General features: G+C 39.2%; 1 protein-coding gene across 1 annotated transcript in view; it reads right to left on the reverse strand.

Moving 5' to 3' along the window:
* Positions 1-27059, reverse strand: part of LOC149175887 (poly [ADP-ribose] polymerase 2-like) — a 445779-nt gene that overhangs the window by 299002 nt on the left and 119718 nt on the right. The window contains exon 10 of the mRNA XM_089419780.1: positions 21101-21177. Coding sequence (XP_089275906.1) covers positions 21101-21177 — 77 coding nt within the window. The remainder of the gene's footprint in view (positions 1-21100; positions 21178-27059) is intronic.

Here is a 27059-nt window from a genome sequence, read left to right on the forward strand (position 1 = left end):
ATGTCTATCTGCTGGAGCAATCGACGAATACGAGATTCCTTAATAATCGAATCCCCCCTCTAGTTGTTACAGAGAATCATAGTGGTATGTGTTCAAACAGCTCACTGAAGAGCTTCCCCAACCAGGCAACTTCATACGAGATCATACTCATAGATATGTATCCGATCTCTGTGGTTCTTATGGCAGCCGACTTCTTCTTCCTGCTCATCCATTATATCGAAGCAGAATCCAAAGAGAAACAACACCCGGAAGTGCTCTTACGGTCCTCCACATTGCCTGCTCAATCAACATATGTGTATCCAAGTAGTTTCACATCTCCGACAATGTATCTTAACCCATAAGTGATTGTGCCTCGAAGATATCTTAACAGATTCTTGGCACCAATCCAATGTATATGGTGGGGTTCAACCATATGTTGACTCAACATGTTGACTGCGAAACATATATCTGGACGGGAGTTCACTAAGAACATTAATGCTCCGACGAGTTGTCGATACTCGATAGCATTTTGCAAAACAGGTCCAGCAGCACTATCGCTTAACTTCTTGAAGTCAAGATCCATCGAGGTAGTTACAGGCTTGCAGTCCACCATAACGAATCTTTTCAATATTTTCACCACATATTTTCTTTGAGATAGGAAAATTTCCCTTGGCTTCTGCCACACTTCAAGTCCTAGGAAATAGTGCATCGGTCCTAGGTCCTTCATTTCAAATTCAGAAGCCAACTCCCTCTTACATTTGTGAATGAGAGGGTCTGCACCTGTTAGAAAGAGGTCATCCACATACAGCACCAATATGAGAGGTTTGTCATCTTCAACCTTAAAGTAAAGGTTAGGATCGGCTTCACTCCTAGTGAATCCCAGCTTCATCAAGTAACTATCGATCCTCTCATACCATGCTCAGGGTGCTTGCTTCAGCCCATAGAGAGCTTTCTTCAACCTGCATACATGAGATTTTTGATCATAAATCTCAAATCCTTCGGGTTGCTCCCCTTCTTTGATCGAACCATGCAAGAACGCGGTCTTGACATCCATCTGATGTAGGTTCCATCCTTGAGAAGCCACAAGGGCTATGATCAAGCGGATGGTCATATATCTGGCAACGGGTGCAAATATCTCATCATAGTCTATACCTTCCTTCTGGGAGAAACCACGAGCAACAAAACGAGCCTTATACTTTTCTGTACTTCCATCTGTTGCATGCTTTATCTTGTAAATCCATCTTGACGTGACAACTGTCTTGTCCTGGGGTCTGGGAACTACTTCCCAGACATCATTCTTCATAATAGACTCATATTCTTCGGTCATAGCATCCTTCCATACTTGATGCTTGACAGCATCTGAGAATGATGAAGGCTCATTTTGTATAATCATGCTCATGATGGTGAGGTGTCCCTGATACCTGTTAGGTTTCTTACTTTCACGGAAGGTTCCTCGGGGTGCAACATGTCTTTCAGCATCATCAAGTATCCCCCTAAGCGATGAAGGCCTCTTCCGGGAAGAGGAAGGCTTAGGTGGATAAATAGGATCCAACGGTTCTTCCACATCAGGCATTGTTACATCATCTACCCATAGAGACAACTTCCACAATCGTACGGTGCCACACCATTTTGTTCAGGAGTATGTGGTGTAGTAGTCTCCCTCTTAATGCCAACCTCAGGTGTGCCTGAGTGAACCAACTGTAATACATCGGAGGTCTTGCTTAGGCTTGAGGGGAATGGTCCCCTTTTGAGCTTTCCTTCGGCACATCCCGAACATACACCTTCTTTTTCTACTCGGAATTCGGGCATCCCTGTTACCATATGTCTTACATTGGGTAGATCTTTCTAATGAAGGTGGGCAAACCTCAAATGCCAAAGTTCGGACTGAAGAGATGTGTCATAAGACATGACACCTACCTAACTTTCATCAACCTGATATAATGAATCAACACGAAAGCTAAGAGTAAAGGCATCTTTAACATTATTTTTCGATACACGTACCTTGCCATCATTGAAGGTTACCTTGTAGCCTTTGTCTTCCATTGCCGAGATGGACCCCAGGTTCTTTCAGATGTCAGGTGCATTTAATACATCCTAGAATTTCTAGCCTTCTTGAATGGTTGTCCTCTTCCTTGATTTCCAGCATTCCTTTTACCTTTGCTATTGAATTTTCCATCCCTTCGATTACCATGAGAGGGATCTTGATCATTGTCACGGTGAGAGTCCTTTCTATCAGGGCATTCCCTTGCATAGTGACCTGCTTTATTGCCAATGTAACATCATCATTTTCTTCCACCCTTAGGTCCAGCCTTTCTTTTCGATTTAGACTCAGAATTATTTCTTTTCTTAGCATGAGAAGAAAAAGCAGCAGGAGGACCTTTAGGCAAGGGCATTTCTTACTCTACTACCCTTGTTTCTTCTAGAATGCATCTAACCATTAATTCCTTGAAACCAGGAATTACATGATTGTTCAGAAGAGTAGTCCTAAACACATACCATTCGGATGGTAATCCTCCAAGAGTCGTGAGTGCCATTTCCCTATCAGTAATAGTATCCCCAATAGATAGGAGATCGTTCTCGATCTCTGTGATTCTTAAGAACTATGCTTGCATACTCTCATCTTGACCCTTCTTGATTTCCCTCAGCTTATTTCTAAGAAACAAAACTTGATTTGCATCATTAACTTTAAATAAACTCACCAATCTATCGTAGATTTCCTTGAAGGTGTTCAGGTCAGAGATGTAGGCCACCAAGTGCTTGTCGATAGAGTCCCAGATGATCTTCTTTGTTTTGACTTCTCTGGTTTTCCATTTGTATCAGGCAGCAATGGATGCATTTGATGGAGGCTCAACAATATTGCCTCTCACATGGTCCAACACTCCTTGTTCTTCTAGGATAGCCTTGCCTATCTTCTCTTCGGTGATTGCTTTTGCTCTTGCTTGGGCTTTATCTTCACCTCAGCTCCAATACCATGTTAATTTATGGTATGTTCTATGCTTATAACAGTTTACTTCTTTTTCTTATTATATTCCACAGATTAGCAATCACATGTACATAAAGTAAAGTGCAGATAGAAAATTAAACGATCGACAGAAAACAAGCCAAGACAAGAGACACAAGATGTGGCGGCTAGCTAGGGACAAACCCCACAATGTGTGGGGAAACCCTTTGATCAAATCTTCTTTTATCTTCAATAATTCAACAAAGAGAAATAGTACAATAAATCTGATTTATATCAGCAATAGCAAACCCTAGATCAACAGCATCAGCATTAGCGGCTTCATCATCAAAACTAGGGCAGTGGATATCTCACAAACCAACCGTCGGATCGGCTTGATTCCACCACCAAAAGTTGCAGCCGCCAGAGGAGGTTCAGATGAACCTACAGCGTAGATCAGAAGAGGAGATCTTCTCGTCCACACAGGTCAAACTTCACTTCTGCTGCTGCAGCTTCAGTTTCAGCAGCGTCCTTCAAACTAGGGCAGTCGATATCTTGCAAACCGTCTGTCGGATCAACTTGATTCCACCACCAAAAGTTGCAGCGTTTAGAGGAGGTTCAGATGAACCTACAGTGCAAATCAGAAGAGGATATTTGATGGTCCACGTTGGTCAAAGTTTGGATCTGCAGTTGCAGCTTCAGTTTCAGCAGCTTCCGGCTTCACATGTGTGAGAGAGAGACCCTTTTCTGCGCAATAGAGAAGAGACTCTTTTCTGCGCAGTAGAGAGAGAGAGATGTGATGAAATGAGTGAATGCAAACGAGGAAAAGTCCTCCTGTATTTATACACAATTGTTGATGTTTAAATAGATGCGACTGTTGGGCTTCTGAGCCTACATGAGTTGTAGGTCGGCTTGATAACAATTCCATAATCAAAATAAATTCATATCTCCATGAATACTTATCGGAATCGGATGATCTTTAAATCAATCCTACACCTCTCGACGAGAGGAATCTAATGAACATATTATCAGCCATGAATAAGATGACCCACATGAAGTTTGGCCCTAGTTGCCAATTTTAACACATGTACTGTTGCAGAACAAATCCATGATACTGGAAAAGCAGGAACAAGTTATCAAATCAGTGTCGACAATGAAAGGGAAAATGAGAAGCAAATTATAGAAGAACTAATGCAACTAGTAAAAAATATGGAGCTTAATCAAGAAAAATTTGTCATTGATTACGTCAAGGATATGAGAACTTTATACACCCACCTGGACAAGTAAGATAAGGAGATGGAAACCATGAAAGCTAATCATGACAGGGAAATTAATTCTATGAAAACAAGTTATTAACTATGGATGAAGAAATGACCATCATGACATTCGATTATAATAATCAATTGCCTACCATGCAAGCAAATCATAAGAAAGAGATAAACCATATGCAAAAAAAATTCATGGGCATGAAAGCAAAGAATGACAAAGCAGTAAAAGATATGGAAGCTAGTCAGATATGTCTTCAGAATAAGTTATTGAGCATGGAGGAAGACCACGCCAGGGAAATTAATGCTATTAAGGTTGAACACTCTAGCCAGATGGATGCCATAACAATACAGGTACAGAAATTTCAATAGCGGTCAGGGATGAAAGAAACAAGGAGACGTCGACAGATCAAAAGCCTCCTTATTTGCTGCAACAAGCTCCATCTTATTATGAGGAGGTCATTGGTTCCATTGAAAAGTGGTTAATTGAAGGTGACCCAGATAAAATTGAAAACGATAAAAATCAGATGCAAAATGAAGAAAGACATGTCACGCATATCTTACATACTTCATCTGAGAGTTTTGAAGCAGAATGTTCCACATCATCAGTGATACAGCCTGCCACAAAGAAAAGACGCAAAAGAAAGAGAATGAGAAAGCGATTTGATGCATCAGATGGTCATAAGCAGCTTGATTTTCGGATAGGAAAAAGTCCTACTTTATGCAGGATTGGACATGGCACATCCGAGAAACAGCCGACAGATTTGCCTGAAAGCAGGCAAATGCTCAATATGCACTATATTGAACGCATCTGATGCCATGGGGCATCTTTGTATTGTATTTCTAACCTTATGCCCTGTTATTTCAGTGTTTCATTTTGCATGTAGAGTTGTGTTTTTCATGTTATTAGACTAGTTCATAAATGAAGAGATTATATATTTCCTGTGCTTAACGTTATATGATGATTTTTGGATGGACGTTACTTATGTTTTGATGTGTGTTGCTTGGATGCAGATTCTGGATTCTCACATTCCTCCAGTGCAGCAACGTGTCCCCAAGTAGAGCCAAACGTTGAGCACTACATGTCAACGACCCATAACAGTACACCCCCTTTTTCGCAAAAGGGATAGCACCTGATCGATGTGTTCATGTCGTCCAGCTATCATCATCAGCTTGATCATTATCTTATAATGTAAACCCAGTCTGCATGTGTATAATGTAAATAATCTTAGCAGATCTGTCTCGTGTATGTAATCCCCTAGGTAAACCTAGTTTTCTAGTAACAATCTACATTCTGGGAGGTTTTTTGTCTCATCGATCCATTTTCGAATAGTCGGCAGAGTTTTCCTTTAGCTTGCCCCAAAGCCAGAATGAATTTTGTCACTGGAATCTTAGGGGAGTCCTAGTGTTCTACATCGAGTCTATGTAAAAATGATTTGGGAATATTCCTAACTATTTGGTTAGCTTATTTTATTACAAATTGCTTGATCTGCTAGATTATATTTGTGTCGCAGAACTAGGTAGTATGTGAGGGTCTTTTGCAAATGGGTTTTCCCCCTTGAAATTTAAAAATGTAAAAATCATGATGTAAAGTGTCTTGAGGGTTAGAAAAATAATGTATACCCTCATAGGTCCTAGGTCTTAGGGAAATTTAAATTTTCCAGAGGTAAAATTCGTCGATCCTTTAAAAAATTAAATTTTAGCAAGTCCAGGGACTAAGGTTAATTGATTATTTTGCTAAACTTTATGCCTTGGGTCCCTGGGTTAAGTCAAAGTCAAAATTTTGAGGAGATAAATGCAAAATTTTAATTTTTGAATTTATTAAAATGCATTTAATTGAAATATTCGAATTTCTTCAATAAATTAAAATTTCGACGGATGAGATTAAAAGAAATTTTAATCCTCATCAACGGTCGAGATTGCTTTGACAAGGACCACTCGAACTAGCCGTTGGAGAATTTATCTTTAAATAGGAGGTCATTTTGTCAATCACATCATTCGATCTTTTGATCATGTACTAAGCGAAAAGCTCTCTTGTAATCTTTTTTTATGAGCAATAAAGAAAGACTTTGGGGTTAATTTCTGTTGGTGTTACTCTTCATGGGAATGTTGTAAGATGTATTATTTTCATGCATATATTTCTTTTTGGCTATTGATATAGCTTTCTGAAGAGCGATTTGAGTACAGGTATCTTGCTTAATCACTGGGGTTTGAATAATAATTTATGTTTTGAATATAATAGCAGGTATCTCTATTAGATCTGAATTTTATTATTGTTCTCTCACTCTATGATTGACGGCTGAATTAAGTTTTGCAAGAAAATCCTTGATTATCATATCATCGGGCGTTCGGGGAAGCTCTCGGCTGAACCAGCCAACTCCCGATCCGTGTTTTCTAAAGAGCCCAGTTTGAATTTGATCCCAGGATTATCATAAGATATTTTTTATGGGTGATGCATGAAGGGTTTTAAGCTCAGTACCTCCTTTAAAAATTCAAAAAAAAAACTTAATTTTTTTTGTGCCAAATCGTTAGATATGGCTGTTGAGAGCCACAGATCATCAGATCTGGGAGTGGAGTCGGACTCACACTCCCTAGATCTGATAGATCTGCCATTTTTGTACATAGATTTGTAATTAATTTTGGTTTTCTGACTTTGGTTTCAGGGTTTTTTGGGTCATTGTGTATATCGTTTGGGTGTTTTTTGTTGTATTGCAGCTGCAGATCTGAAGTTGAAAGTTGTGCAGAGTCCAGATCTAGGCCCTGGAGGGTAAGATCTGGATCTCTGGAGGTCCATCAGCATCATTTTTTCAGGGAATTAATTTAGTTTTCAGATCTGGAATTTCAGTGAGGGTTTCAGGGTCAAATCTAAAGCAGATGGATTTAATATTTTATTCAAATCTAGAAAATTTTCAAGGGGCTCATTAACAAATCTGAACTATAAGCATAACATTCTAATTAAAAAAATTCTAGGAAAGACTTAAGAGTTTTATTGGGTTTCCGTTTAATTTTATCTTCTGCCTGGGTTATCAATTTCTCTAAAAAATTTTGAAATTTTTTTTAGGGCTGGAATCCTCATTCGCTCCTCGTTACCTGCCTTTCCTCCTCCATTCACTGCAATCAAACCATTCCACGCATTTTTCTGCTCCAAACTTGCGTCCTTCTCTCTCCACACATTGCCATACTTCTGCATTAGGGCAGCCTTTAGGTCTGTGTTAGGGCAGCCTTCTATCTATGTCTAGGGCAGCCTTCCATTTGCGTCTAGGGCAGCCTTCCATGTGTGTCTAGGGCAGCCTCTATTCCTCCAACATCTAGGGCTTCCACTCCTAGATCTCTCTTCCACTAAAACCCAAGACAAGTGGAGAGAAATAAAGATAGAAGTGTGTGAAATGACTCTCAAGTCATCTCCTTTTATACTAAAACATTGAGCACATGTGGGGTTTATTTGGTTGCTAGTCGACCTTGACGAATTGTCTTATAACACAAATAAATTCATAACTCCATGAATACCTATCGGAATCGGATGATCTTTAGATCAATCCTACACCTCTCGATGAGAGGGATCCAAGAAAAATATCAGTTGCCATAAATAAGATACCCACATGGAGTTTGGCCTTAGTTGCCAATTTTAACACATACGCAGCTCATGTCGCTCAGTCCCGCTAACCTGGACATCCCCTCGGGTATGTCTAGACAACTTTGCCTCCCTCAACCCAATGCATAAGGGCAGGCTAATAACGTTGTAGATCCCATCAATGTGCCTCTGAAGCAGACTGTGTTGAACTCCCAACGTGTGGTCTCTATGTTGCCCCTCATCAGTGACTAGCCCAAAGGATGGTTGCATATCCTCCTCCATCATGGACTCAACACGAACCTCAGACTGCTCCTCCATAGACAACCCAACATGCAAGACATGCTCACCGGTCCACTGTAGTTGATTATCGTCCGGCAACTCTGTCATAGATCTGGATGTCTCTGTACCTATTGACTCCTCATCAACAGTGGAGATGTCTCCGGCACCTCATCAACATGTGGTGCGTTATTATCACCTGAGAACTCGATCACAACTCGAGATACCTCAAATGGGTGTATGCTCAACTGTCTCCTTGCCAACCATGGCCCCTTCAACTACTCTTTCATCTTCTGCCTTAATCCTCCTCATCATCCCTGCATAATTCCACTGAATCCCCACTGATTTGTGCATGCCTCTTAGTTCACAGAACTCCCAAAAAGAGAGGGACATGTGAATGCCATGACCCAATGATTGGTATGCCCTCCAATTTGTTGCCAATAACTCCACATCAGTTGCAATCATGTCTTGCCATCTTGATGCATTACCCATAATTTTGGGCATAGTGGATTTGTTGTATAATTGAGAATGGTCCTGATTCCCAATTGCGGAATGAATCAGCTGCTCCCCCACATCAATCATCATTTGTTGCATCCTAATCACCTCATTTAAGGTTATTGCCATGTTGTTTGATTTTAATCTTTCTTTGCATCCCATGATTTCTTAGCTTTTTATTATGGGGTTGTCATAAAATGAAGGGGTTCCCACAGGCTGAGCCAAGATTATGGTTTTGATACCACTGTAATATTCCTAATGGAAATATTAAGTGATAACAATAGTAAAATCATAAACATGCAATAAAAATTGTGCACACATGCAGAAATACCAGATTACACCAGAAACAACACCCAAGCGATGAGCCTATTTATCAAATTAATCAAATGGAGTACTATGAGTAGGAACAGAAGAACCTGGGCTTGCTACAGCAGCAAGGCAACATTCCAAGCGAATATGATGGTACCCAAATGTTGGAAATGACTCTACTACCAAATCTGCGTCCACCCAGAAAACGGTTGTTGCCACTGGAAAGGAACTGTTGATTTAGCCCTCCAAACTACTCCAAAAATTCTAATAAATTAGCCACAAGAACTACTCCACCAGCTCAACAAAACCCAAAAATATCTCGCGAACCCAAGTGGTGGAAATGGTCCCCGAATTAACTATGTCCTCCTCTAATAATTTATATTGCTGATTGTTGAATGCAACTAGGAATTCTTCCCTTAGGAGTGCTCAGAAAATTCTGCAAAATTAATCCTAGCCTCCTCTCATAAAATCCACAAAAACCCAGAAAGGGTTTCGGTCGAGTCCAACATGCCCCGGTGACCCCAATTTGTGCGTGGACCTCTAACTCACTATAGATGAAATTTGCTACAAAATGCTCCAAATCTATCCTAGAAAATCTCCTTCCCAAATTTTCCCTTATTCCTCTGTAGCCACACCATAGACTCTCCTTGCCCAAGTGATTGCATAACAATGCCCAGTGAGCCCTTGCACAGGCCAAGAATTGGAGCAACTCAACTCTCCCTAATGCCTCACCAACAGACCTACAAATTGACAAGAAACTCCAACCCTCTTTGTGGAAGGATTCTCTGCTAATTGGTTGGCCCAAATTCCCCTTTTTGTTGGCCCTCCCAAAAGGCACAATTTCTCTTCTGCATAAAAGGGAAACTCACTCCAGTTGAAGGAAATGACTCTAAATGTGCCCAATGGAAACTCTGAACTAAGCTCCCCATTTGTCTCACTAGTTAGACACTCTAAGTTCTCCAAAATGAGGGTGGAATTCCCGCTCAAATATTCCTTGTGCTGAACAAGAGAACTAATGTTAAATTGTCAAATAATCAAAAGTACCAAATGGATACCTCCAAGCTCTATTTATAATTGTTGGCCCTCTCTCCCTTGGTGGTCCCCACCTTCCACTAATTCGCACCCCTTCCATTCTCTCTCTCTCTTCTCACAAGTGAGAATTGCTCCATTGGGTCGAATTTCCTTCTTTCGTGGCCCCCACATTCCACTAGAGCTATAATTTCCTATTTCTCCTTAGTCCCATACGCCAAAACTACCCCTAACGCCCAAATTACAAAATTGTGATATGCTTAGCACCTCCCCAATAAACTCCATTAATCCTTTCAAATAAAAAAACAAAATTGGGGATATTACAATGCACCAAGGTTAGGCTATTAGGATACAAATACCCTCCCAACCGTAGGCAGTTATGTGATTCGATCTCGAAAATCACCACCCCCATGCCAAGTCCAGAGTCTAAGAGGCAAATATTTCTGGACAATGCACTAGTTGATCCGAGGAAGTAAAATCTCTTTCAGGTGGTTTATCTACAGCCTGGCAAGCACTGGTGGTTTCTCAATTGTAGCAAGCACTAGTGGATTCTCATCCAACTACAAGGAACCCATGACTCGTTGTACAGGTGGTTTTTGGGCTATAGACAATCACCAGTGGCTTATCATCAGCCATAAATAATCACCGATGGTTTATCAACCTAGCAAGCACCAGTGGTATATCATTCCAACAAGAAGCCAGCATGTTCATTCAACCTTCACATTCAGGTTTGGCAATGCCAGATAAAACCAGGAATTGTGCACCAATAGTCCAGTGCAGTGAATATGCTCTCTGTGAGCTATTCCTAGCACTGCCTTTCCTCGGAAATTCTCCTATAAGACAAAATCAAACCCCATGTTCTTGTTTCCCAGTGTATTTATGGTTATTTTCATTGTGTCCAGAGTATGGCCAAGAGGGCACTCTCTCCCTCCCCCGCACTACCTTCCTTAACAATTTACCCTTTCGATTCACGAGAACGTAAACAATTCGGAACAGCACTACCATTTGCATTAATGGCCAAATCTTATTAGAGTGGTTCTTCCCAACCACGAGAGTTCATCATTGAATTCGATGAAATGGGTATGGTGTTTCATGTCAAACCCCATCTCCTCAAATAGTTTGCCCATCATAACTTCTCCAAGGATTTTATTTAATAAAATAAAACAGTCTTTAATTAATTAATTATTAATATTATAATTAATTAATTATATTTAATTCAACCATTAATCCATAATTAATATATTACCATCATTAATATACGCTTATTCTAATTTTGGTATTGATTAGAGTGTTAATGCACGATTAACATTAAACAAAGCATTTACACAATTTAGCACCATGATCATAATATGACTGAATTTCATCAGAAGTAATTTTATCATATTAAAATGGAGTTTCTGCCATTAATCAAATGTCACACTGAGATGCTCTATTATACAAAAATGTTTATAAAAGTCATAACCAATGTAGGGGTGTTACAAAATTACTTCACACAAGTATCATCTTCGAATGTCCAAGTAGATTACAATTGTATACAAGTCACCTCACTCAAGTATGGGAGGGTATTCACATGACTTTATTAGGTTCTTCCAACCCTATGAGGAGGAAAATTTCCTAGGTCAACACTTTCAAATGATAGGTGCAAGTGATTAACGTTATGGCTTGGGGTTTATTTCATGAAAAGTGCCAGTCATGTACTAAGTTATCAAAAACCATTGTCCATGAGTGATTTTGTAGAGGGAGAAGTTAGTTGTTTGAGTTACCATCCCTTGCCTTTGTTTTTCCAAAGCCCCCAATATTTGCATTTTTCGTGCTTGCTTTGATATGGTTTGTTTAACAAGCTTTATGGATTTATCACTTAATAATGATCATACAATCCCCTTTAATGATGGGTAGTTTATTGCTTCATCGAGGTCGATATGTTTACTAAGAGTTCTTTTTACTTTGATATCCATGATATGCATTAATACTCTCAAGGACGAGTGGCAATATAATCGTGGGGTATAGCTCAACCTAAAACTGGTTTTTACTTGCTTTACATCCCTTACCATTCTTTAGCATTTTAACAATTGGCTCATGCTCTTTCTTTTCTTATAAATGCATCAACCTCAGATATATTCAACCCCTCCTTCTAAGAGGACAAGACCAGCGATGAACTAGTACGAGTGACTAACAACAACCAATCAAAAAGTGGGATAACGGATATTAGGGGAATGATAAGTGTTAAGTATGACTAATATGGAATGCTACCACCATCAAAGCCTCCTATTTGTGCCCCTCCTAGACAGTGAAGGAAAGACCTCGACGAAGATCACACTAGACTAGGGACATATGATAGCCACCAAGGTGAGGTAGGGAACAAGTACACAACAAATAGCATTCTATAATCCAAACTCAAATTGTGATTCACACTAGAATTCCTTAAACATTAAATGAGATTACTTTAATGCAAAAATGGTTAAAGCGCCTCATAATAGATAGCCCACCTTCATTGGACGAGCAGGCTAGATTAATGAATATACTGACCAGATCATGGATGAGAGGCATCTGAGGCTAGCTATCTATGGATCATGGTAGGGATGCTGGTTGGCAAGCTATAGCGTAGGAGAAAAATTCTCTCCTAGGGTCACCAATGTATTTGGATGGGCAACATCTCTAATGCAAAAGCATTGTCTAATCCCTCTCTGATATTTAATATCACCCTTTAACAAGAATCAAATCTAGTAGAAGCACTCAAAACCCACCATAGATACTTGAACCTTGATATAGTGATTGCCACTTTTTAACATGGTTGGCATTATGCTTTCACCAAGCTAAAATCTCAAGTCCATGACAATGATAGATTTGCAAAGAAGAAAATTCCAGTGTCAACAATAGATAAAAGATCTAGTGATATGTTGTCAAAATTGTCGTAAAAGGGGTAACTCCGAGTGTAACAATAGATAAAGTATCCAGTAACATGTTGTGCAAACTATTGTCATATATATACAAGGCAAGAGACATAGCTACCCTAATGGACAGAAGTCTATATAAAAATTATTGAATATAATAATAGTAACCAGAAATATTACAAAAATCGACCATAATACAATCTTGATAACTCCCACCTTGAATATTATTGGAGTTTTACCACAACAAAAGTTGGAATTGTACTGTAGATGATGACTCTTCCATATTTCTCCTTTCAGTTTTACTTTTTCAAAGGAACCTTGGATGTTTATTTTCACACCAGTCCCCACTTGGATGTCTTTTTTATCAACCATTACATATTGTTAAAATTGGCAACTTAGGCCAAACTCCACATGGATCATCTTATTTATGACAGCTCATATTTTCCTTGGATTCCTCTCTTCGAGAGGTGTAGGATTGATCTAGAGATCATCCGATTCCAACATGTACAAATGAAGTTATCAATTTATTTTGATTATGGAAAAATTGTCAAGGTTGGCTAGCAAACTTACGTAGGCCCAAAAGCCCAACAGTCACATTTATTCATCCTCAACGTTTGCTATAAATACATGATGCCTTAGCCTCATTTGGACACGCTCATCTTCACACTTCTCTCTCTCTCTCTCCTCATCGATTGGGTACAGATTTTTGGGCCTCTCTCTCTCCACAAGTCCAAAATTTCAGGAAAGCAAAATTTCAGGAGGCCCAAATTTCAAGAGACCAAATTTCTGGAGAGTTTGACCAAGCGTTGACCAGCATGCGTTGACCTCCTTTGATTGCGTTTTTGTGAGGGCTATCTCTATTTGGGCATGCCACATTTCTAGGCACAAAAATCGAGGCTAAACGTTGACTGTTGACCAGCGTTGACTACAACTAGGGCTGACCGCAAGTGGGTTGTTTGACCAGACTTTGACTGGGCTGAATTTGACTGTTTTGAGGGTTGTTTTATCTTGTTGTTTGGAGGCTGAAGTTGACTGAAATTGACTGATTTGCTGAGGGGCAAATCTGCCTTCTTGACCAGTGTTGACTTTTCTGGTTGGGGCTCTTTTGTTGCTGTTATAAATTATCATATTTGTAAATTGAACTATCTCTCTCCGCTGAACTATTGAAGACTAAAAGAAGATTTGATCAAGGGTTTCCCCACATTGAGGTTTGTCCCTGGCTAGTGCCACATCTTGTGTCCTCTTGTCTTGCCTTGTCTTCTATTGTTTATGTTTATGTTCTATCTGCATTTTACTATCATGTTGATGTGATTGTTAAACTGGATATTGATATTGGGCTAATAAAGAAATTGAAGTAAAATTGCTCTAAAGCATAGAACATACCATTGTTGCCTAAAGTTAACATGGTATAAGAGTTGAGGTGCAGACAAAGCCCAAGCAAAGAGTGAAAGAGTAGTCACCAAATACAGTTGGACAAGGACAGAAGGTTCAATGGGTTCCTCATCCTACTTCCCGGCTGAAGACAAGCTCCATGATAAATCTGGCTATCATGCATGGAAGATATCTCTTGATTTGACGTTGGAAGAAAAAGAAGTGATGGACTATGTGCAAGGTAAAATCCCTGAACCTCCTTCAAATGCACCGGTTGCTGCGAAGGCCAAGTACAATAGGGTTGAAGTCAAAGCAAAGTAGATTACCATGGATTCCATTGACAAGCATTTGGTGGCCTACATCTCCGAATTGAAGACCTCCAAGGAGATCAACAACAGGTTGGTCGGCATGTTCAAGGTTAGTAATGCTAATCAAATTCTATTTCTCAAGAATAAGTTGAAGGATATTAATAAGGGTAAGGACGAGGATATTCAATCCTATTCCTTCAAGATTACTGAGATCAAGAATGATCTACTCTCGATTGGAGAAGTCATTCCTGACAGGGAACTTACTCTCACCACCCTTGGAGGACTTCCACCTGAGTGGTATGTATTTAGAACCACTATACTCAACAATGATCGAATTCTAGGGTTTGAAGAATTGATGTCGAGATGCATTCAAGAAGAAATTAGAATGGTGGAGAAAGAAATGCCTTCTAATAGAAGCAACTCCACAACATTCTCCGCTCATGCCAAGAGGAAGAACAATGCACATTCAAGGAAGCAAAGTCAAGGAAGACTAGGATTCAAAAATGGATGGAAGGGAAGATGCTTTGTTTGCAATAAGTTTGGCCACTATACAAGGGAGTGTCCAAATAGAAGGGACACATCGCATGATGATGATCAAAATCATTCCAGGGGCAACTTCAACAACAACAATCAAAGGAATGGCAGGTCCAACAGCAAAGGAAAAAGGAATGTGGGACATCTAGGAAATGGTCGACCCTCCAAGAAATCAAGGAACTCCAAGTATGAAGAATCAAATATTGTTAACAATAAGCAAAAAGAGTACTATCTTATATCGGCCCTCTCCACTGCCTTTCCTTCGGACATTTTGGGGAATTGGTTGATTGATAGTGGTGCCTCAAGGCACTTCACCGGATACAAGGAAGCCCTCTCTAATCTGATAGAAAAGGAGACAAACTTGGAGATCATCCTTGAAGACGATGCACCTATCCCGTGAAGGGAGTAGGGAATGTTACCCTTAAATTGATTCAAGGTAACACTATTCAATTGCAAGAAGTACTATATGTACCTAATCTCAAGAAGAACCTAGTGTCCATTTTAGCCATGAAGGACAAAGGATTCAAGGTGGCATTCATCGATCGAAAGGTACGTGTTTGGAATAGAAATTTTAAAGATGCTTTTACTCTTGGGTTCAAGGTTGACACTTTTTATCAAGTTGGAGGAAGTCCATTGGGAGCCATGTCTTGCGACACATCTCTACAATCTGAACTATGACATCGGAGGTTTGCACATCTTCATTGTAAGGCCCAACCCGATGTGAGACAAATGGTGACAAGTATGCCGAGTTCAAAGTATAGCATGAAGGTGTATATCCGAGATGTGTCAAAGGAAAAATTACAAGGGAACCATTCTCCTCAAGTAACAGCAAGACCACATATATATTGCAATTGATCCACTCTGACATATCTGGTATGATGCCTGTAAACTCTTTGGGAAGATACTTATATTATCTCACCTTTACAGATGATTATTCTCACAAGACCTGGATCTACTTCTTGAAGAAAAAGGATGAATTGTTCACCTAGTTCCGACACTTCAAAGCCTTGATCGAAAACCAATCCGAGAAGAAAATCAAGATATTGAGGACAGATAATGGGACCGAGTACGAATCCAATGAAGTCCAAGATTATTGCGAAGAAGTTGGCATTAAGAGGGAGACTACAATGCCATACACTCCTGAGCAGAATGGTGTGGCTAAAACGAAGAATCGCTTTATTGTAGAAGCAGTTTGTGTCATGCTTCATGATCAAGGCCTTCTGAAGTTCCTATGGGCTGAAGCTACAAATACCGTCGTGTATGTTCAAAATCGATGTCCTCATCAAGCATTGAACTCCAAGACTCCCGAATAAATGTTCACTGGTAAGAAACCCGATGTCTCTCATTTTAGAATTTTTGGAAGTCTCCTATATTTTCATGTGCCGAAAGAGAAAAAAATCAAATTGGGTGTGTCTGGGAAGAAAGGAATCTTTGTGGGCTATAGTGAAAATTCTAAGGGATATAGAATTTATGTGGCTTGTCAAAAGGAGGTTGAGATAAGTCATGATGTCACCTTCGACGAAGATATGGCCCTCGGGAAGATCAACAACCTTCATATCCTAAGGAAGGACAAAGAAGCTGACACCGGAAATCAGGGTTCAAAAGAAGACGAAACGATGCCTAATGTTGATGAACCTATCGATCCTATTGATCCTCCTCCTCATGAGCCCTCCTCCTCCAAAAGGAGACCCTCATGACTTAGGGAGACTCTCAAAGATGCCGACAGACACATTGCACTAAGGGGGACTTTCTGTGAAAGCAAAAATCCAAACAGGTATCAAGGATATTTGACCGCCATGAGCACTATCATTCAAAATGAGCCTTCATCATTTGAAGAAGCCGTGAAGCATCAAGTATTGAAGGATGTTATGAATGAAGAATACAAGTCAATTATGAAGAATGATGTCTGGGATGTGGTGCCTAGACCCCAAGACAAATCAGTTGTCACCTCTAAGTGGCTCTACAAAATCAAGCATGGCGCTGATGGAAGTGCAGAAAAGTTCAAGGCTCGCTTTGTTGTGCGAGGCTTCTCTCAAAAGGAAGGTGTAGATTACAATGAAATATTTGCACCTGTTGCCCGATACACCACCATCCGCTCAATCATAGCCCTTGATGCCTCGCAAGGATGGAACCTACATCAGATGGATGTCAAGACCGCTTTCTTGCATGGTTCAATTAAAGAGGAAGTCCATGTGGAACAACCCGAGGGGTTTGAAGTTCATGATCGGGAATCTCATGTATGCAGGTTGAAGAAAGCTCTTTATGGATTGAAGCAAGCACCTTGGGCTTCATATGAGAGGATCGATAGCTATCTGATGAAGCTAGGGTTCACTAGAAGAGAAGTCGATCCAAACCTTTACTTTAAGGTTGAAAATGATAAACCTCTCACTCTGGTACTTTATGTGGACGACCTCTTTCTGACAGATGCAAACCCTCTCATTCACAAATGTAAGAGGAAGTTGGCTTTTGAATTTGGGATGAAGGACCTAGGACCGATGCACTATTTCCTAGGGTTGGAGGTCTGGCAAAAGCCAGGTGAAATTTTCCTCTCTCAAGGAAAATATGTTGTGAAGATATTGGAAAGATTTGGGATGGTGGACTGCAAGCCTATGACTACTCCAATGGAACTTAACATTAAGAAGTTATGTGGTAGTGTTGCTGGACCTAAATTGGGAAATGCTTCTGAGTATCGTCAACCCAGAGGAGCACTGAAGTTCTTGGTGAACTCTCGTCTGGGCATATGTTTTGATGTTAACACATTGAGCCAATATATGGTTGAGCCTCATCATATACATTGGATTGGTGCCAAGAATCTTCTGAAATATCTTCGGGGCACAAACACTCATGCACTGAGATACACTGTCAGAGATGTGACATTTCACAGTTATTCTGATGCTAATTGGGCTGGCAATGTGGTGGATCGCAAGAGCACTTCTGGATGTTGTTTTTCTTTAGGTTTTGCTTCGATATCCTAGATGAGCAGGAAGCAGAAATCGTTTGCCTTGAGCACCGCCGAGGATGAATACATAGCTACTAGAATGGCCTCCTGTGAAGTTGTCTAGTTGAGGAAGCTCTTTAGTGAGCTGTTTGGACATGTGCTGGGTACCACCGCGAACCTTTGCGACAACCAGAGTGGGATCCGATTATCAGAGTATCCCGTGTTTCATGATCGCTCGAAGCATATAGATATCAGGTCCCAATTTATCCGGGATATGGTACAACGAGGAGCAATAACGCTCCATCACATTGGGACTGATGAGACGGTCACCAATATTCTGACAAAGCCCCTGGGGAAGGTCAAGTTCTTGGCCTTCCAAGAACGACTTGGAGTCGTGGAGAGACCCTCTTATGAGGGTCCTGTATGAGATAGACATTGGGCTCTAGGAGCTCCGAGGGGCTTGGGGTACTTCTTGGAGCAATGAGCAACGATAGGGTGAGTGGTACAGCCTTCCCCTAGTGGTTTGATGTGTACAGGGCAAGTGGTTCAACCTTCCCCTACGATACCCCTTGGCGACATGTAGGCAGGTGAGTGATTCATCCTTCTCCTGCTGAGACATCCCACCCATGCAGTCTGGGACTCCTGGGAAGTACCTCTCATCTCGGCAATGGGTAGGGAAAAGAGGATAGGGACCACAATGCTACCAATGGACGCATCGTGTACTACTGTACTGCCTATGCTAGGATGACAGATATTGATCTGGGATAAATAGGCACTGACTTCAGGTCAGTAAGAGTGGCATGAGACACTCTTTTGATTGGAACTGACTTCAGGTTAGTAAGAGTGGTATGAGACACTGTCTTTTTATTTGGGACTGACTTCGGGTCAATAGAGAATGGTATGATACACTCTCGATCACTTCTTCTTCTTCATAGTTCAGTAGAGCAGTGCATTGATGCCAGAGATAGTACAGATCAGCGAATGGATTAGCAGATGGAGTTCTCTCTAGTTAAGAGGGAGTGTTAAAATTGTCAACTAGGGCCAAACTCCACATGGGTCGTCTTATTTATGATAGTTGATATTTTTCTTGGATTCCTCTCTCCGAGAGGTGTAGGATTGATCTAGAGATCATCCAATTCCAACATGTACAATGAAGTTATGAATTTATTTTGATTATGGAAAAATTGTCAAGGTCGGCCAGCAAACTTATGTAGGCTTAGAAGCCCAACAGTCACGTCTATTCATCGTCAACGTTTGCTATAAATACACGATGCCTTAGCCTCATTAGGACACAATCATCTTCACACTTCTCTCTCTCTCTCCTCATTGATTCAGAACGGATTTCTGGGCCTCTCTCTCTCCACACGTCCGAAATTTCAAGAGAGCGAAATTTCAAGAGGCCGAAATTTAGGGGGTACCGAAATTTCAAGAGAGCGAAATTTCAGGAGACCGAATTCCTGGACAATTTGACCAAGCGTTGACCAACATGCGTTGACCTCCTTTCACTGCGTTTTTGTGAGGGCTATCTCTGTTTGGACAGGCCCATTTCTAGGCACAAAAATCAAGGTGAAACGTTCATTGTTGACCAGCATTGACTGCAGCTAAGGCTAACCGCAAGTGCAATGTTTGATCAGACTTTGACTAGGCTGAATTTGATTGTTTTGAGGGTTGTTTTATCTTGTTGTTTGGACGCTAAAGTTGACCGATTTGCTAAGGGTCAAATTTGCCCTGTTGACCAGCGTTGACTTTTCTAGTTAGGGTTCTTTTGATGCTGTTATAAAGTATCAGATTTGTAAATTGTACTATCTCTCTCTGTTGAAATATTGAAGACTAAAAGAAGATTTGATCAAGGGTTTCCCCACATTGGGGTTTGTCCCTAGTTGGTGCCACATCTTGTGTCCTCTTGTTTTGGCTTGTCTTCCACTGTTTATGTTTATGTTCTATCTTCATTTTACTATCATGTTGATGTGATTGCTAAACTGGATATTGATATTGGGCTAATAAATAAATTGAAGTAAAATTGCTCTAGAGAATAGAACATACCATTGTTGCCTAAAATTAACACATGTCAAGTAGCTATTAAAAAATATTTGTCATCAGCATTCCTAAAACTAAATGCCACTTCTTGATGTCTATGGAGTCGTTATTTTCAATGGAGAATATTCCACTTGGTTTTGAATCATGTTGTTGAAAATCTTATTCTACTATGCATTTAAAAGGATTTCTTCTTTATTCGTGTTTACAAATTATCCTCTACTTGCCATCGTTGGCATTCCCACATAAAATTTATTGCATACAATGCTTTAGATCCAACCATCAGTCTATTTCAATTCCAAAATCTTGATTGAGTAGTTCTATGTGTTCTTTGTAACATGCTCTAGATTGAGTAGTTCTATGTATTCTTTGTAAAGAACAGACATATATTTACAATTTTGCACTTTTATGAATTTAACAATATCCCAATTTGCTATAGAAGAATATAATTATTTGATGTTTATAATTTTTATGCTTTTGGTGTGCCTGCCTTATGTCACTTTTTCATTGCATCATATATAAGTTCTTTTATTCAATGAACTAAATAATTTTGTAGTCATCCCTCAATCACCAAATAATTTTCATATTCCCACTTTTATTATTTCCCTCAACTACAAGCAGTTGTGATTGATGGACTAGTCTAATAATTAATGAACTTCCACAATGCAATATACCAACCATTTGCATAATTTTGCACAAAAATTACAAAAGCAATGCTAGAATATTGATTTTTAAAATAATGTTGAATGTTGGTTTGTGGAGTAAAACGAATAAGATATAACTAAAGTTTCCCTACATCTATTTCGTTCAATTTCGGAATATGCCCAATGTATTACAACTTGTAACGTAATATAACCATGAAAGGAGAAACTACAAGTTGTCTTATATCTTCAAAAAATAGTAGTCATACATAAAATCCTAACGCGAAGTTCATATAGTTTAGAAACAGTTATGAATCCTTTATTTTCAACCTCTTTACACTCTCACAACATGTAGAACAAGACGAAGTTATGCATATTTCAATGAATTCAGAAAGACATTAATAAAAGTTTCTCTCAATATGGAATTTAAGCTAACAGTGAAAAATCATAAACAAAAAATATTTACTCAAAAGAAGATATGCTCGCTAATTAATGTCGAAATACTATGAGCTAACCAATACCTGCTCAGTTGCCCAAGTACTTTGTCTCCATCTCGTTGTTCAATTGCAATGCTAATCCTTTTCAACACTTCGTAACCCTGTGGCAAAGTGTAAATTTCAAATTAGAGTTGTGGAATGCAAAAGATGGACTAAAATTTATATCAGAAACTATGATCATTCATGGACAGTAAGCACCAAATAAAATGAATTTTTAGGTGATAAAATACTAGTAACAGAAAACTTTTTCATATTCAAAAATTGGGCTCCATCTCTGTGAAATATGCTTTGGGGTGACAAGGCTTAAACAATTTGGGAAGGTGCTTTTAATGGCAGAAGTGTCCTCAGACACGTAATTTTATTAATCAGAAAAAAACAATTACATAATTGATTTTGCAAGAGTTTACACCCAAACAACCAAACACTCTTGCAATGAGTTATTTATAAGCTCCATGTCCTAACTACCTCTAATTATGGATCACTTATTAAATAACAAATGTCCATTTATATTAAATGCTATTCAAACCAACTAGCTAACTAATCTCCTAAAATAGAGCCTAAGATACGACACATTTGGAGAGTCATATCTTGTTACAACAATATACTAATTTCTAATTGTCTCCATTAATTAATCATTCTAGAATAATAATTATTAATTTAATTTCTTAAATTAATAATTATTTTATTTCAATTTTATAACCTATGATAATAAATTATTTTTGGATCATCTAACATTCCCCCCTATGATCCAAAGATACATTACAACAGATACCAAGTTCATCCCTGAACTTAGTAAATTTTATTCTGCCAAGCGGTTTCGTGAAAATGTCGGAGATCTGATTTTCGGAAGGACAATAAACTGGTTTGAGGACATCTTTGGCAATGAGAGACCTGATATGATGATACTTGGTGTCCACATGCTTTGTCTTTGAATGAAAAACTGGGTTCTTGGCAAGTTTGATAGCTGACTGGCTGTCAATGAACAATGATGTAGCTTCTGCCTGAGAAATGCCCAAGTCCTGCAAAATTCGGCGCAACCAAACAATTTCACATGCTGCTTCCCATGCTGAAATGTACCCTGCTTCTGCTGAAGAAGTGGCCACTGTAGCTTGTTTTTTACAACTCCAAGATACTGTTGCTGACCCCATATTCATTAAATAACCTGATGTTGATGCTCGATCATCAATACTCCCAGCAAAGTCGGCATCAGAATATCCACCAAGTACAAAATTTTTAGTCTTTGTGTAAAGAAGACCAAAATCTTTTGTTCCTTGGATATATCGAAGAACTCTTTTGGCTGCATTCCAGTGGCTGTCTCGTGGTTCCTGCATAAAACGTGAAAGATTATTGACTGCATAAGATAGATCAGGACGAGTATTTGTCAAATAAATCAAGCTGCCAATCAACTGTCTGTAAGTTGTACTGTCCACCTTTTCCCCCCCTTCAAATTTTGAAAGTTTCAAGTTTTGCTCCATGGGGGTGAGAACGGGCTTGCAATCTTGCATGCCGTTGGAAGACTTCAACTCCAAGATAGTAGTGAAGTAATCCCAAATCTGTCATCTTAAAACCTGCATGTAACTCCTTTTTTACCTGTGCAATATGATCATCATGATTGCCAGTGATGATCAAATCATCTACATACATAACAAGAATTACCAGATATTTGCCCTATTGTCGCACATACAAAGTATCATCAGATTCACTTCGTTGAAAACCAACTTTCTTAAGGTATTCATCCATCTTTGCATACCAAGCTCGGGGAGCTTGTTTTAATCCATATAAAGCCTTGATCAATTTGCAGACTTTATGTTCTTGTCCTTCAACTTCAAAACCTAGTGGTTGGGTCATATACACTTCCTCCTGTAAATCCCCGTTGAGAAAAGCACTTTTCACATCCATTTGATGAACTTTCCATCCTTTTTGAGTGGCCAATGCAAGTGTTAATCGGATGGTGTTCCATTTAGCTGTTGGAGCAAAAGTTTCTTCATAATCAATGCCTTCCTGCTGCGTAAAACCCTTTGCGACAAGTCGTGCTTTATACTTTTCAAGTTCACCCTTCTGATTATACTTAATTCTGTAAACCCATATACATCCTATGGGTTTAACATTTGCTGGACAATCAACAAGTTTCCAAGTGTTGTTATCAATTACTGCTTGATATTCTTCAACCATAGCCTGTTGCCATTCTTTATGTTTTACTACTTCTTTGTATGTGGAAGGTTCAGTAAAATCATTCGCTATCAAGGCAAAATTGCCTTCACTTCTATGTGTCCTTCTGGTGCCAGTTTTATTCTGTTCATCAGGCTTTACATCTTTCAAAAGTTGAACTGCCCATTTCGGAAGTTGGTGCTCACTTGTTTGTGCTTCTATAAAGTCCCCATCATTGTAAAGAGGATTAATATAAATTGATGTACGTCGTTCAGGTGAAGAATGTGGAGACTCACTGTCTGAAGAACTGCTGCTGCTTGGAGATGCGGATGAACTGCTAGAAGACCCAGATGATGTTGTTGATGTAGATTGACTGGATGACTCATCTTCAGAGGAAGGAAAATCAAGTTCATACCAATTTGGTGAAGTTGGTTGACTTTGCATTTTTCCATTTCTTTTACTTCCTTTGGTTTCTAACTTATGAAGAAGATTTTCAATTTCTTCAGCACTCTTACTCTTTGTTTCATCAAAAATGACATCCCTGCTCACAATGAATTTTCCATTGGTCAAAAGACGATACCCTTTTTTCTCATCAGAATATCCAATCATTGTGCATTTTAAACTTCTTGAGTCAAGCTTAGTTCGTTTTTCTTTCGGAACTAAGGCATAACACACTGACCCAAAAACTCTAAGATGTTTAACTCGAGGTTTGAAACCGAACCAAGCTTCATAAGGTGTGATTCCGTCTAAAGAAGCAGTTGGAGATCTGTTTCTTAAGTAGACAGCTGTATGAATTGCTTCCGCCCAATATGTTGGACTTAACCTCTTGAAGGTTAACATGGATCTCGCCATTCCTAACAAAGTGCGATTCATTCTTTCGACTACTCCATTTTGCTGTGGAGTGTAAACATTAGTGAGATGTCGTCTTATGCCATTTTCACTGCAATAAGTTTTGAATTCATTTGAAGTGAATTCTCCCCCATTATCCGTCCTGAGAGCACCTATCTTTTCTTTGACTTCATTTTCAACAAGTTGGCGAAAAATTTTAAACTTATCAAATGCTTCTGACTTGTTCTTCAAGAAGTAAACCCAAGTCATTCTGCTGAAATCATCAATGAATAGTAAGAAATATTTGCAACCACCAAATGAAGTTTGTAGTGGACCACAAACATCACTGTGAACTAGTTGTAGCCGACTGTTTGCACGCCATGAACTTGTTGGAAAACTTTCTCGATTTTGTTTGCCATAAATGCAAGCTTCACATTTTGCATTTTCCCTTTTGAATGTGGGAAGTCCTTTAACCATTCCTTGTTTCTGCAATTGAGAAAGACTCTCAAAATTCAAATGTCCATATCTTACATGCCATAGTCTTATAGGTGAAATACCTGTAGTCACTGCCCCTGCAAAATCAGAATGCCTTGGAATAACTGTCCCTTTCATCCGTAACAGTTTTCCATCTTCATAACCTGTCATGACTGTTTTCAAGTTCTGTTTCACTGAATTAATCTTCACTAAACCATCTTCCATAATCACCTGATGTCCTGCTTGTCGAATCGTGACTAAAGAGAGCAAATTTTTCTTGAAACTGGGTACATACCATACATTGGAAATCATTTTTTCTCCAATGTCAGGGAGAAAAACTTTTACTACTCCTTTTCCATAAGGAGTATGTTTTGTATCATCAGCAAGAAAAATTGAATTAAGTTGGCATTCTTGAAAATTCCAGAAAAAATCACGTCGACAAGTCATGTGCTGAGTTGCCCCGGAATCCAAGATCCAGGCATCTTCATAGTCACTTCTAAGATGGGATGAAATTTGTGATGCTGGTGAGGAAGTAAAAACATATTCTGAGTTATCTTCATCTTGATCATTTGCAAATTGTGCTGAATGCTGCTGAAACTTGGGAATTTTATTAAGTGAAGTTCGACAATCTTCAGCATAATGGCCAACTTTGTTACATCTTCGACACACAATTTGACTTAAGTCTCTTCCTCTTCCTGAAGATTGTCCTCTGCCTCTGCTTTGACCTCTATTTTGAGATTGTCCTCTACCTTGACTATTATATCCTTGTCCTTGAAAATTGCCTCTTCCTTGGTTGTTTCCTCTACCTTGAAAATTATTTCTTCCTCCTCTGTTAAAATTGTTGCCTCTGCTTTGGCTTCGACCTCGATTATGTGCTGCTTGATTCTGATTCCCTCTGCCTCTTCCTCGAGAACTATCTGCTGATGACTTACTAGTGCTGGCCTCTGTGAGAAAAACATCTTCACCAACTTTCTTCTTCTTCCCAAAAGTTTTATCATGTTGACTCAACATTTCACAAAGTTCATCAAACTTTAGTTTTTCTAATTTCCCAGTTACTTGTAAAGTCTCTAAAAAATGCGTATAGGAAGAAGGAAGCCCAGCAATTACAATTGTGACCATAAAGCTATCATCAATTGCGGGAAAACCAGCATTAATAATTTCCTGCCTAATATTCTTAAGTCTGGAGAGATATTCAAGTATATCCCCGTCTTCAGTTAATTTTTGTTGCAACAATTTTAATTGTAAATCAACTTTCTTTGATTCAGGCTGAGTATCAAAGAGGTCTTTAAAAGTTTTCAAGGCAGACCATGCATCTGTGGCATTTTCTATATGGACATACATTTCATCATTCACAGAAGATATAATAAGAGCTAAGGGTTTAGCATTCTTGATTTCCCATTTTGCTAGTGCAGCTGCATCTGTGTGTTTAGTTGGCTTAACATCTCCATCACATATTCTCTGCCATAATTCATTGTAAATGAGTGTGCTTTCGATGAGTCGATGCCATGTTTTATAAGATTTGGTGCCTTCTAGTTTGTCGGAATCAGAAAACAAATTAATCAACTTAGACATTTTAGCGTTGAAGCGTCGCACCAAGAATCAGAACAGAAATGACAAGATAGTCAACACAACACACCACGCAAAAACAACACGATCTATCGGGGCTTGGCCTTGACCCTCGAATAGTCGTCAAAACAGGAGACAATTGACTGAGCTTTGCACTTGGCTCTAGTCAATTTCTCAAATTTTTACAAGGCAACTTTCAAAATTTGACTTTTTACAATGGTGCTTTTGCACAATATGGTAAAAAAGAAATTACCCCCCCTCAAAGTAAAACAGTACTTTGAAATACAACAACTTTCCCTTATCACTCCAAATACAAAATAAAACACTTATATCTCCACAAAATATTCTTCAAATTTACAAAATGTAATGCACCTTATAAGAATTTTATGGAGTCCTATTATAAAAGTGAAATGATTTCAAAACTTAAAATTTTGTGGATGTTGCCTTTTTTAAAATAACGCACACCTTTATAAAGTGATTTTGTTTGTAGAGCCAATGTTGTACTCAGTCGACATTAAAAAATTCGTGGGAATTTCAAAAGTCAAGTAAATTCTCGCATGACCAATTGCGCCCTAGCCACATCAAAATCTGTAGTTGCTTGGTCTGCCATAGAAAGTGCCTCCGACGGGGATCTTTTACATAAAATGAAATAGATCGGTTTTGCTTGCAATTGCCAGAATCCAATCAGCTTTGGCTGAGCAGAAGCAGGGGATGTATTTTTCTGCTGATGGTGCGGCTTGAGAAAACGGTGAGGACTCGGCTCCTACATGTTCTTTTGAATGTCAAAAACCTTCCAGTGCTTTAAAAAACTACGGACAAACGTCGGTTCGCCTGAACAATCTTTGAATTAGTCGGCCATTAGAAATCAATGACTTTATGTTTTGCATTTGCAGGCTATATAGCATAAATTCCCAGCTGATGATTCAAGAAACCGTCAGAAATCTGAAAAAAAGAAGAAATATTTAAG

This window comes from Pinus tabuliformis, chromosome 4_1 (assembly GCF_031772625.1).
Source record: "Pinus tabuliformis cultivar Carrire ecotype Pingquan chromosome 4_1, CPIR1, whole genome shotgun sequence".
Classification (NCBI taxonomy): domain Eukaryota; kingdom Viridiplantae; phylum Streptophyta; class Pinopsida; order Pinales; family Pinaceae; genus Pinus; species Pinus tabuliformis.